At 37.6% G+C, this 14,434-nt stretch overlaps 1 protein-coding gene across 8 annotated transcripts in view; it reads left to right on the top strand.

The window, feature by feature from the left end:
- PIP5K1B (phosphatidylinositol-4-phosphate 5-kinase type 1 beta) overlaps nt 1-14,434 on the top strand; it is a 346,015-nt gene that overhangs the window by 219,722 nt on the left and 111,859 nt on the right. For all 8 annotated transcript variants that reach the window (XM_035303089.3, XM_054255089.2, XM_078367069.1 and 5 more), the window contains 3 exons: nt 1,656-1,739; nt 1,834-1,882; nt 6,098-6,182. In XM_035303089.3, coding sequence (XP_035158980.1) covers nt 1,656-1,739; nt 1,834-1,882; nt 6,098-6,182 — 218 coding nt within the window. The remainder of the gene's footprint in view (nt 1-1,655; nt 1,740-1,833; nt 1,883-6,097; nt 6,183-14,434) is intronic.

Raw genomic sequence — 14,434 nt, 5'->3', positions numbered from 1 at the left:
TCAGGGTGGGACTCTAGGAATGAATTCCTACTTAGTGCTAAACTGAGTTAAACTGGTCTCCATTTCTATTCATCTACGGATAACTAGATGAGTGGCAGTTTCTCCGGTTATTACTCCTTCACTCACTCGATTTCTTTTTTCAAATTACTCCATTTATTTTAACAATGGCTGAAAATGTTTTTTCCCCATTAACTTCATATTCAAAACATTCACCACAAGAGGAAGGAATAAACTTTGAATTTGAATAAACATGTTTTATTGTTTGTTTGTTTATTTATTTATTTTTTTGAAACAGAGTCTTGCTCTGTCACCCAGGCTGGAGTGCAGTGTTGCCATCTCAGTTCACTGCAACCTCCACCTCCCTGGTTCAAGCAATTCTCCTGCCTCAGCCTCTTGAGTAGCTGAGATTACAGACATGCACCAGTATACCTGGCTAATTTTTGTATTTTTAGTAGAGACGAAGTATTTTACCATGTTGCCCTGGCTGGTCTCAAACTCCTGGCCTCAAGTGATCCACCTGCCTTGGCTTCCCAAAGTGCTGGGATTATAGGTGTGAGCCACTGCACCCTGCCTGAATAATGATGTTTTAAGCAAATTCACAATAAGAATGATGTTTGCAATTCAGAGCTTTTTTATCTGCCTAAGGCGATTCTGTGTTCTAGTCCTTCACCCTGGCAGATGTGGTCTCTCACCTCAGCCAGATGTGATAGTAACTACAGGATTAATTTGCATGGATAAAGTGCATAGTGACTAGCAGAAACAATTGCAAACATAGTAAGTTATTGAAATGATAGACTTCATCAGGTATGTGTACTAGCTGAGCAAGGAGACTGAAAGAAATCATTTTCCACGACCGTAAGTGCCTGCCTTCTAGAATTCTCCAACAATGACTAAACCATGGGCATATTTCACTTTTGTAAAGGAAATTAACACATATTAATATTTTTTGAAAAGTCCTTTCTTGGAAATCAATCTAAATGTCTGATAATCAGTTAAATTTTCCTATATTAGTATGGTTAAATACTATAAAGCTATTAAAAATCATATTAGCTTGAATATAAGAAAACGTTTATAATTTAGCAAGTAAAAAAAATCAGATTATAAAACCTGATAAATAATACCCTTTCTGGACTAAATACACACACACACACACACACACACACACACACACAGGAAAAGTGTATTAGGTGTTAGTAGTTATCTTTGCATCCTAGGAATAGCTGTTTGATTATGCTTTTTCTTTGTGTTTTTCTATATTTTGTTTTTAAAAGTAAATATACATTACTCTTTTGATCAGAAAAAAAGTATTGCATTTTTTAAAATGAATATTTTTTAATGCTCTAAAAATTCTTGCTCATGGTTTTAAAGTAGAAATAAGTTTGGGTTCCTCCCTTCTAACTCTTCAGAGTCGGCAGCTATGGTATTATTCTCCTTTGTGGGGAAGTATTAATACATCATTCTGGATTCCCAAGATGACCTTAACTGATGCCCAAAAAACAAAAACAAAAGAACAAACAAAAGAAGATGACTGGGCAATAGCCCAGAGTTCTTAAAAATTGTCCATTTTTATTTTCAGTCTATTTGTTAGAAATGATTTTTTAACTTCCTATTCTTATAATGTGTAATCAAATATTTTCTCTTTGCTCTATCAACAGAATGGGGGGCATTCCAGCTAAAAGCCATAGGGGAGAAAAACTACTCTTATTTATGGGCATTATTGATATTCTACAATCATATAGGTAAGAAGTTTGGGGAGTGGTCTTTTATTATTTCAAAATCAATCTACAAAAGGTTCTGAAAAATAACCAAATGAGATTTTCCATTTATGTTTAGGCTAATGAAGAAGTTAGAACATTCCTGGAAAGCTCTTGTTTATGATGGGGTAAGTGACTTATTTTCATTATTACACTGTATGTATTTCTGCTTTCTCAGAGACTTCAGATTATATGCAGGAAACTATGTTTCTAGACTCTAAGAGGAAATGAAAGAACAGTCTTTATAAACTTAGAATCTTGGGCTAATAGATTGGTTCAAATCTGAGAATAAAGACAACATAAATTTGAATAGCTATTTAAATATATGACATCCAGCCTAGTGGTCCAAAAAGCAAAATGATATCTGTGTCTATGTGAAACCCAAAGGACCTAACTTTGAGACAGGACTTTTTTCGTAGAGATGATCAATAATTAAGTGACGTTTTCACACAACCAAGCTGCAGGAAGTGTGCACTGTGACTCTGATGGTGGACAGCCTGGATTAGAACTCTGCATTCACTGCTGAACTAGCCACGTGACCAGGAACAGTGCTGGTTATTTGACCTCTTACCCTTGTTTCTCACCTGTACCCAGGGGACAGTAATGACACCTGCCTGGTGTGAGGATGGGGTAAAATAATGCATGTCAGTGTTCAACGCAATGCCTAACAAATACAGACACAGAAAGTGAAAACTTTTTAATTGGTATAGATTTATACATAAACATTTATACATGCTGGCTGCCTCAGGATATTTTTTTTTTTTTTTTTGAGATGGAGTCTCAGTTGCCCATGCTGGAGTGCAGTGGCACAATCTTGGCGCACTGCAACCTTTGCCTCCCAGGTTCAAGTGATTCTCCTGCCTCAGCCTCCTGATTAGCTGGGACTACAGGCATGTGCCACCACACTTGGCTAATTTTTGTATTTTTAGTAGAGGTGGGGTTTTGCCATGTTGGCCAGGCTGGTGTCAAATTTCTGACCTCAGGTGATCCACTGCCTCAGTTTCTCAAAGTGCTGAGATTACAGGTGTGAGCCACCGTGCCTGGCTGGGGATGTCTTAATTGATGTAACTGAAGAAAAAAAACAAGTTATCAAAGAGCAGTTTCCTCCTTTTTTCTCTCTTCTTTCTCCTGTGTGCTCTCTGTCTCTGTCTCTCTCTTTCATACACACACACACACACACACACACACACACACACACGCAGTCCCATCTAGACATTAGATTTCTACTTCCTGCAACTAACAACATTTATTGGCCTAAGTTAATAACTTGAAGTAGAAATTCCAAAGAATATATTGGTCAAGGATTTGGTCACACATATCCTTTTTAGATGTTAGCAGATACTTTCTTTTGAAAGAGGATAAATTATAGATGATATTCTTCTTTCTTGGAAAAGAACACATAATTTCTCTGTTCTGTGGAAAACTGTTAAAAACCTTTCAGCATGAAAGATCTACATTTTGTCCAGAGGCTAAGGGCTGACTGTAATCAGAATGTACTTTTAAACAACAAGTTCACATCTTTATTTCCAAGAATTAACCTCTAAGCTGGATATAGGGGCATGTGCTGGTAGTCCTGGCTACTCAAGAGGCTGGAGCAGGACGATCGCCTGAGCCCCGGAGTTCAAGTCCAGCAGTCTTGAATATAGTGAGATCCTGTCTATAAAATAAAAATTTTTATTTAAAAAAAAAAAGAATTAACCTCAGTCTTATTCAGATCAAAAATTCCTCCTATGAAAGGAGGTCAATATGGTAGGTTAATTTTACGTTTCTTTCCAGCTGAGAAAGGAAGGAACTGCATACATAGTATCTCAGACATTGAAGGGGAGAGAGTGAATACCCTCATTCCACTCCCCTCCTGTTTTCTGAGACCATTTCAATTTCCTGTTACCAGATGGATCTGAATCATCTAGTCTTGTTCCACCTTTGTCTATTTAAAACCTATCTTCCAGCTGGTTGCAGTGGCTCATGCCTATAATCCCAACACTTTGTGGGGAGACAGAGGCAGGAGGATCACTTGAGGTCAGGGGTTCAAGACCAGCCTGGCCAACATGGTGAAACCCCCATCTCTACTAAAAATACAAAAATTAGCTAGACGTGGTGGTATGCGCCTGTAATCCCAGCTACTCAGGAGGCTGAGGCACAAGAATCGTTTGTACCCAGGAGGTAGATGTTGCAGTGAGCAGAGATCACACCACTGCACTCCAGCCTGGGTGACAGAGTGAGACCCCATCTCAAAAAATAAAATAAAATAAAACCTATCATCTGTTTTTTAGTTTTCTTTTTTTTTTTTTTTTTGCCCCGTCCCCGCTCCTCCCCACTCCCCTTTTAGTTTTCTTATAATAAAAATCTCTGTGCTGGTTATATATTATAAACTTAATTTTGTTTGTTTTCAGACATGGCTCTTACTTAAACAATGTTTATTCATGCCAAAGAGAACAACAATGTAACCTCTCGGTGTAGGCAAGGGCTGAACTTTAATCCTCTATGGATACCCCTTAGGCTCTTGCCTTCTACTGATATTTCTAAATTACTGCACTTGTTGGAAAGAATGTGTTCGCTTCAGGCAGATACTGCCAGGATACCAGGAAGTGTACATCTTAAAAGATGTAGTGGGGCCAGGTATGGTGGCTCATGCCTATAATCCTAGCATTTTGGGAGGTCAAGAAGGGCAGATCACTTGAGGACAAGAGTTCAAACCAGCCTGGCCAACATGGTCAAACCTTCTCTACTAAAAATCCAAAAATTAGCTGGGTGTGGTTGTGGGTGTGTGTAACCCCAGCTATCCAGGAAGCTGAGGCAGGAGAATCACTTGAACCTGGGAGGTGGAGGTTTCAGTGAGCTGAGATTGTGCCACTGCACTCCAGCTGGGTTGACTCAGCTCAGCAAGACTCAGTCTCAAAAAAAGAAAAGAAAAACTAGTGATAAATTTCCCACCGTACCTAAAGCCTCACTGAGTATAGATGACCAATATAATGCAACCAAAGATGAATCTGGCAACTGTGACCTTCATAACATGCTAATTATAGTATTATAGATTATCCTAACTGCGAGGGAATATAATATGCCTTCTGTAACACCCTATTTCACAGATGAAGAAGCTGAGGCCCTGAAACTCTGGCTTCTCCCAGGAATATACAGCCTTTTAAAGTTAGAGCTAACAACCAACACCAGATCTCCTGACTTCTGGTCCAAAATGTATTTTCTTCCAACACCACTGCAGATACTTTGTAGTATCTAAACTTAAATTTTTAGAAATTTCCATACTGGAGTCCATTAAACCTGAATTCAAAATAAAGCATTATAGAAGCAAATTTACTATGTTCACAAGTATACAGCTTGGATACATGATTTGGTTAAATGATTACTAAGTAAACATAGAAAATTACCTCCCTCATCTGTCCCCTTTCCTGGATTTGTGAACAAATGACCCTTCAGCCCTAAAGATTCCTGCCAAGCACTAGAGAAGAATGGAGTTAACAATTTAACTCAATTCAACTCTATGCAATCAGCAGATAATTCAGTGCAAAGAAGTCATCTGTTAGCCTTGTCTCCTAGGAATCCTCCTAGCATCTCCTCACCTTGTTATTAGGAGATGAAACTAGAGCATTTTTTTACCTTAAATGTCACCCTTACTTTAGGGTAGTTTTGTTTATGTCCCTAATTTTTGTTCATGATTAAGGGAGTTACCCTTCATTTGATGCACTGATTGCCTGTGTGTAAAAAAAGAACTTAAAAACTCCTCCTGGGACACAATGTTATGAATAAGGACATTAGGTAGCAGAGCTTTTTTGCTAACTCTCCCCTGCTTGGTTTGGCCTTGAATGTCTACAATATTTGTTCCAATTGAGTCTGTACCCTCCTCCCCCAGCCCCAGACTCCAGGGCCCTGCAGGACACAGAGCATTGTTCTCTATCTCTGGGCCACCTCTGGTTAAGAATGTTGGCTAGGCCGGGCACGGTGGCCCACGCCTGTAGTCCCAGCACTCTGGGAGGCCGAGGCGGGTGGATCACATGGTCAAGAGATCGAGACCATCCTGGTCAACAGGGTGAAACCCCGTCTCTACTAAAAATACAAAAAATTAGCTGGGCATGGTGGCATGTGCCTGTAATCCCAGCTGCTTGGGAGGCTGAGGCAGGAGAATTGCCTGAACCCAGGAGGCGGAGGTTGTGGTGAGCCAAGATCACACCATTGCACTCCAGCCTGGGTAACAAGAGGGAAACTCCATCTCAAAAAAAAAAAAAAAAAGAATGTTGGCTAACAGAGAACGAGTTCCATAGATCTGTCTTCTGACATGAGATGAACAGTGAGAGGTAACCCTGTGATCCTGGTTTTTGTCTCTTCAGGACACTGTTTCCGTTCATAGACCAAGCTTTTATGCAGACAGATTTCTAAAGTTCATGAATTCCAGAGTTTTCAAGAAAATTCAAGGTAAGATTCTTATGATTTTTTTTACTTTTAATTGCTAATTTCATTATGTATCTTTGCAAGATTTTTATTGGAAGAATTAATGCTATTTCTTTCCCTGCAGCAGTAATCACTTAGTAATTATGGTTAAGCATTTGTCAGGTGTTTATTGATGCCATATCACTAGAGTCCTGTTTAGTGGTGAAAAAAATTTAGAAGCTATCTAAATGTCCAGTCCTATAACATACTGGTTAAATATATTATGATATAGTCAAATAATGGAATAGTATGCAACCAATAAAAAATGATATGTTAGCAGCACATTTAGTTTGTTAGATATAGATTGATTTACCTTATATGTAGTAATCAGTCTGTATACCTTGAATGCACAGCAGAATTCTAAAGGAATATATAAAACAGCTGTTATTCTCATGGGACATTCGCTAGCATAGATGATATGATAAGTCACAAAACAAGTTTGGATAAATTTAAAATGATTGAAATAATACAAAGTATCTTTTCTGATCACACTGGAATGAATCAATAAACAGTGAAAACTTCAGAAATATTTGAAAATTAAACCACATACTCTTTAGCAATGGGTTAAAGAAGAAATCACAAGGAAATTAGAAAAACCTCAGAGATGAATGAAAATAAAAACATATATACCAAAAATTTATGGGATGCAGTGAAGGCAGTGCTCAGAGGAAAATTTATAGGTGTAAACTCCTACCTTAAAAAAAAAAAAGGTGAAAAATCCGAATTCAATATCCTAACTTTAAACTTCAAGTAACTAGAAAAAGAAAAGCAAATTAAACCCAAAGCTAACATTGCTTATTCCAGATCAAGGAAGTATGCAGGCCCTTATTTTCCTTTATATTGATATTTATTAAATTTTTGCAATGAATATGTCATATCTGTGGTAAGCTTTTAAGGTATGTGAAAGGAGAAAATAATCCTACATATGGTTATTTTATCATTTTGCTATTCTGTGGTCCAATTTCATAAACTAAAAACGTGATAATTTAGCCACACACAACTGAAAAAGAATGTTCGTGATTTATATTTAAATAAGACAAATTTTCCTCATAATATTTATTGGAGATTTTTTAATTAATGAAAGTCAAACACTTGCAATGTAAAAATGTTGGAAAATACAAGAAGATTTTTGTAAAAAAACTTTTTTGTGTTAAAAAAAAATTCCTTGAAATGCCACAACCCAGAGATATCCACTGCTAATATTTTGATGTACTTTCTACCAGTCTTTATTTCTATGCTTTATGTGTTTATATTAAAATGGTAGCATAATGGTACACAATTTTAGGCATATGTCCTCTTTTTTCACATAACTTTATAACACCAATAGTTTATAATGTTATGTTTTCCATATCATTGTATATTCTACAAGGCACCATTTGAAATTTCAACACAACATTAAAATTATAATGTAACATAATCTATTTTTTTCACCATAATCTATTTAACCATTCTTTCAGTAATGGGCATCTACATTGTTTTCCTTTTGCTGTTTCTTACTGGTTTATGAACCTAATTTCAGATCAACACTGTGTCCAAATTTAGTATTATTTCTTTAGAATGGATTCCAAGAAAGGGGTACAAGGGTAATAAAATGCACATAACTACACAGAGAGATTGTGCCACTGAAGGCTCCCATGAGAGCCTGCATTCTACCAGCCCTTAGCCAGCATTGTGGCTTTTAAATTATGCCACTCCTGATAAGTAAAAAATGTTATCTGATTGTTTTATTTTGTATTTCTTAAGTACTGGTAAGGTTCAACCCTTATTCATATTTATTAGGCATTTGTAGTACCTTTGAGAATTGAACTTTTAACACTTGACCATTTATATTGGGTGTTTATTTTTCAAAATTATTAATATCAATTCCATAAAGATATTAACCCTTTTTTTTAACCTTATTTCACTCAAACTTTTTTCCACATTTGAGTCTGTCAATGGTATCTTAAAATTGCTCTCAAATTGACACCACCATAAATTAAATTATTTGCCCAAGGTTTCTTTGGCCTAGAATAGACTATAAGATAGTGTTTATTGAAATTGCAAGCCACATTAATACCAGCTTGTGACTCCATTTTTTTTTTTTTTTTTTTTTGAGCTAGGTTCTCACTCTGTCACTCAGGCTGGAGTGCAGTGGCGTAATTTCTCCTCACTGCAACCTCTGTCTCCCAGGTTCAAGTGATTCTTCTGCCTCAGCCTCTTGAGTAGCTGTGATTACAAGCATGCACCACCCATGCCCAGCTAGTTTTGGCTTTTAGTAAAGATGGGTTTTCATCATGTTGGCCAACCTCTTTTGAACTCCTGGTCTCAAGTGATCCACCAACCTCTGCCTCCCAAAGTGCTGGGATTACAGGCTTAAGTCACCACACCCAACCATGGTTCCAATTTTTAAGGAAGATTTTTTTTACCTTTCTTAGCCCTGTGCCAAGGCTGGAAAAACACGGGTTTTCCTGCAGCTCATGGTGCATTTTGGAGGATGCAGCCCTTTAATGTTCCAGCTTTGGCAAGCCTCCCTTAGGAGACTCCCCATCTTGGAAGGTTCATTTTTCTTAGGGGCATATAAGTTAATGGTACAATCAATGTTATCTTCAATTTCATAAAATATGGCATGTGTTGCAGATTTTTCCAGTTTGTATAATTTATCAAGTTTTTAATGGAATAATTTTTTTAACTCTAAGGTAATCAAATCTATGGACATTTTCTTATTTTGATTTTATTATTTATTTTTAAAAAACAGCTTTATTGAGATATAATTAAGATCTGTAAGCTTTACCCTTTTAAAGTGTAAAGCCAAGCCTATGATTCTTAATACATTCACAAAATTACATAATCATCACCGTTTTCTTATTTTATTTTATTATTAATTTTTTTGAGATATCATCTCACTCTGTTGCCCAGGCTGGAGTGCAATGGCACTATCTTGGCTCACTGCAACATCTGCCTCCCAAGTTCAAGTGATTCTCCTTTCTTAGCCTCCCAAATAGGTGGGATTACAGGTGTGAGCCACGATACCTGGCTAATTTTTGTATTTTTAGTAGAGATGGGGTTTCACCATGTTGGCCAGGCTGTTCGCAAACTCCTGACCTCAGGTGATCCACCCACCTTGGCCTCCCAAAGTGCTGGGATTATAGGCAAGAGCCACCAAACTCAGCGATTTTCTAATTTTAGAACATTTTTATTACCCCAGAAAGAAACCCCATACCCAATAGCAGTCACTCCGCATTCTGTCCTCTTCCAAGCCTCTGGCAACTACTAATTTACTTTCTGTCTCTATGGTTTTGCCTACTCTGGTCTTTCCTATAAATCATATAATATAAACTTTTCGGTTTGGCTTTTTGCACTTACAAGAATATTTTTGAGGTTTATCTGTAGCATCATAGCATATATTAGTAGCTTATTCTTTTTATTGCAGAATATTCCATTATATTGATATACCATATTTTGTTTATATATCAGTTGATGGGTATTTGGGATGCTTCCATTTTGGCTTTATGAATAATGCTGTTAGGAACATTCATGGACAAAGTTTTGTATGGGCATATATTTTCATATCTTCTGAATGTAAACCTAGAGGTGAAATTGCTGAATCAGATGGTAACTCTCTGATAACATTTTGAGGAACTGTCAAACTCTTTTCCAAAGCAGCTGTATCATGTTACAATCCCACCAGCAATGTATATGGGTTCCAGAGTTTCTCTACATCCTCACCAACATATGTTATTGCCTGTCTTTTTTTCTTTTGGCCATCCTGGTAGGGATGAAGTAGTATCTCACTGTGGTTTTGATTTGCATTGCTCTAATGACTAATGATAGTGAACATCTTGTATGTGCTTATTGGCAATTTATATCTTCATTGGAGAAATGGTCACTCAAACCCTTTGCCCATTTTTAGTTGAGTTGTCTTTTTATTATTGAATTATAAGAGTTCTTTATATATTCTGGACACAAGCCCATTATCAGATATATGATTTGCAAATATTTTCTTTCATCTGTGGGTTGTCTTTTTACTTTTTTGATAGTGTCTTTTGAAGCACAAAATTTTTAAATTTTGATATCCAATTTTTTCCCCTTGCTGCTGGTACCTTTGGTGTGATCTAAGAAAGCATTGCTTAACCCAAGGTCATGAAGATGTACTCTCATGTTTTCTTTTCAGAGTTTTATAGTTTTAGCTCTTACATTTGGGTTTGTGATTCATTCTGATTGAATTTTTTTGTATATGATATGAGGTAGAGTATATATCTTCATTTCTTTCGTATGTGGTTAGCCAGCTGTTTCACCACCATTTATTGAAAAGCCTATTCTTTCTCCTATTGAATTATCTTGGCACTCCTATTGAAAATGATCATGAGAGAACATAAACCAGACCAAAAAAAAAAAAAAAGAAGAAAATCAATTGACCACAAGTATAAGGATTTACTTCTTGACTCTCAGCGTCCATTCTATTGATCAATGCCTACCTTCATACCAGTACCATTCTTTCTAGATTACTTCTAGTTTGTATTGCTAAGTTTCATAGTCAAGAAATGTGAGTCTTTCAAATACTCTTTGCAGATTGTTTTGGCTATTCTGTGTCCCTTATATGTCTCTGTGAATTTTATAATCAGTTTGTTAATTTCTGTGGGAAAAAGGGCAGCTGGTAGTTTGATAAAGATTGTGTTGAATTTGGGGAGTGTTGCCATCTTATATTTTACATCCCATAAATGTAGGATTCTTTTTATTTAACCCTTTTATGCTTACAAAAGACTTCACCATTGATGAATCAGATAAATGTTCACCCATATTTTTCTTTTACCTTTTGTTGATTTTTTAAATTATTTAAAAATTTTATCTGTATTGCATTTAGTTGGGCATTTGAAGTAAGGAAGAGCTAACCTTGTTTTTTCTCAAGTAGTTAACTGTTGTCCTAATACCACATATTGAATTAGATATTTCACTTTAAAGCAAGTCAAGTACTTTATCGCTTTTGTTTATTACCTAGATAGTAATGATAATGCTTATCATCCTGCTACAGAGGGAAAGGTGATTCCTATCTACTTTCCTTCCTTTATGATTTCTAACATTTATCATGATCTAATATGCTATAGGTTTTACTTATTTAATGCCTATCTCCTTTATTTAAATGTAAGCTGATTGCACCTAGTGAAGGGGTGTGGGTTTGGAGGGTGCATATATTGTAATTTTTATTTGTTAAATGGATGAAGATACCATGACTTGTATACGGGTCCAATCTCCTTAAGGTCCAGGACAGATCCCTGTAGAGATTACCTCCACTACAGGGTAATTTAACCATTCACCCCCTCTTCTGGCTCCACACCTCATCCTTCTGTCTGCTCATCCTCTTTATCATAGAAACAAACCTCTCAACACTCCATCTCCCTCAAGTTCCTGGTGTATCTTTTTCCTCCTTCATGAGTTGGATGCACTTGCTCTCTCACTTTTTTATTTCTTGTCACTATTCTGTGTACTCCTGTGGCTTTTGATCCCGCCACTCCACCAAAATGTTCTTTCTATGGTAATCAGCAATCATTGCTCAAGCCATTGAACAACTTTCAGACTTCTTTATTTTTTGCAGGGGTCGGGGGCATCTTGCTCTGTTGCCCAGACTAGAATGAAGTGCAGTGACGCGATCTCAGCTCACTGCAACCTCAGCCTCCCGGGTTCAAGTGATTCTCCTGCCTAAGCCTCCTGAGTAGCTGGGATGACAGGCATGCACCACCACATCCAGCTAATTTTTGTATTTTTAGTAGAGATAGGGTTTCATCATGTTAGCCAGGATGGTCTCAAACTCCTGACCTCAAATGATCTGCCCACCTTGGCCTCCCAAAGTGCTGGAATTACAGGTGTGAGCCACCATGCCCAGCCACTTTCAGTCTTCTTCAAACTCTCCAGCATGTGAGACCACTGACATCAGTTCTCTATGAAATGCTCTCTTCACTTGTCTTTTTAACTCAGCACTTCCCTGGTTGCCTTCCAGCCTCTCTTCTGCTCCTTGGTAGCCTTTGGAAGCTTTTCTTCCCTGCTTACTCTTATTGTGGGTGTTCCTCAGGGTCCAGCCTCTGATTTGGTCTCTTCTTATACAACACTGTCTAAGTAATTCCTCATTCTCCCAAGGGTTCAGTTACCATCTATGTACTTGCAGCTTACTCCCCACACTTCTAGCAAATCTCCTTGCCTATCCACTTTCCCAACTTAAGCATCTACTGGATTCCACAAACCCAGCATGCCCAAAATTGAGTTTAGCTGCTTACCACCCCAGAGCCTGCCTTTCCACCTGGGTCCATGTCTTACAGAAGGCCACCACAATCCACTCAGTTACCCAGCAAGAATGCTGGCATCATCCCTTGATCACTTCCTTTTGCTTACTGTCCACGTGCAGTCATTCAGCAATACCTAGCAGTCCTCACTCTGCAGAATCAGGAGTGCATCCCCTTCTCCCATAGTACCTCTCCTGATTCAGCCACTGTGTTTTTTGGTTTTCAGGGTTTTTGTTTTGTTTTGAGATGGAGTTTTGCTCTTGTTGCCCAGGCTGGACTCCAACAGCACAATCTCAGTTCACTGCAACCTCCCCCTCCCAGGTTCAAGCAATTCTCCTGCCTCAGCCTCCTGAGTAGCTTGGATTATAGGCAATACCACCACATAGAGAGGGGGTTTCTCCATGTTGGTCAGGCTGGTCTCAAACTCCTGACCTCAGGTGATCTGCCTGCCTCGACCTCCCAAAGTGCTGGGATTATAGGCATGAGCCACCATGCCTGGCCTGGTTTACAGGTTTTATTATTATTATTTTACATAAAGTTGTGGCCCTAAACAGGTCTCTTTGCCTCCTGTAGTGTACCCATTCAATCCAATTTCCCCCCACACACTGCATCCAGAGAAATCAGTTTAAAATAGAAATCAGCCCTTGCCAATTTCTGTTAAAAATCCTTCCATGCTAATAATAATAATAATAATAATAATGTTAAAGGAAATAAACGTCCATGGATTTCTTAGTGCACAAAGTCCTTAACTTTCACTTAGCACATTTCCTGGCATGCAGTAGGCACTCAATTGTTATTTGATGAATAATCCAATGAATGAATGGAATTTTCACCTAATACCACCATTTTAAAGGGTAATTAAATTATTAGAAAAGTAGACACTTTAAAACACAACTTTAAGAGGTTTCATCAAGTGTGGTTAATTCAGAGCTGTTAATGTGTAAAGGCACACTCTCCTCCCACCAAGAAAATAGTACCTGGTCTTCAAGTTTTTTTTTTTTAAGTCAGTGTTTTCTAACCTTTTAAAATCCCTTCATCCCACCCACAAGTGAGTCATGCTGCCAGTGTAATAATGTCTACAAAATCTTATAATATTTCCTGGAGATATTAGTCACCATTATGTTGAAACTTCACTGAAATTCTCCATACAAATCATTTATCTAAAGTACTAAAGCTTAGCTTCCTGAATAGAAGAGTTCAATTAATTTATTTGTTAAAGAAAATTGACTGTTCTAAATTTCAGAATAATGCATTTATTCAACAAACCCTGGTGCACCTATTACGTATCTAGCACTACACTAAACACTGATGACATAGAAAGCTTTTTAAATATTGATTAGTTCCTCCCTCAATAATTTAATAGTCTGTTTTGAGTTAGGGATTGAAACAAATGACAGATCTATAATTAAACAATTGCTAATATTACTGCATATGCTACTATGGGTACACAGAGAGAAATAAGAGAAAAAAAGACCAGTTCTTCCAAAAGAGAGCTCACAGAGAAAAATATGTTTCAACTAAATCCTGAAAACGTAACCCAGAGTTCATTAAGAAGAGAGACAGGAAGGTCATCTCCAGGAGAAAGAATAGCATGTGCAAAGGCCTAACGGCAGAATGAACATGATAGGTTCCAATATGGCAGAAGGGTGAGCTGAAAAGTGAACATAGAGGCAGTTGAGTGTCAGAATGAAAGGCTGGAATGGGCACAGGATACCTATGGTCAGCCATGGTTGAGCCCAAGACAAATCCAGTCATTTCTGCCACACAAAAGGAAGCAAGCAGCCACCCAAACCAGCTTTCAAGGTTACCCAGTCAAAAGAGATCCTGATATCCTGAGAATTGAATTTCTGCAAAATCCAAGCCCTTATCTGCTGAGTGAGATCATTCCTTTAAGGAAGAAATTCACCACTTGAGACAAAAGTGAACTCTTTTTTGTGGTGCTATGTGGTCTTGGCAGAGGTTTGTTTTCTGGTCTTTGCTGCTCCT

Source organism: Callithrix jacchus, chromosome 1 (genome assembly GCF_049354715.1).
Source record: "Callithrix jacchus isolate 240 chromosome 1, calJac240_pri, whole genome shotgun sequence".
Classification (NCBI taxonomy): Eukaryota; Metazoa; Chordata; class Mammalia; order Primates; family Cebidae; genus Callithrix; species Callithrix jacchus.
Note: the sequence above shows the minus strand (reverse complement) of the source record. Positions and strands in the feature narration are given on the sequence as shown.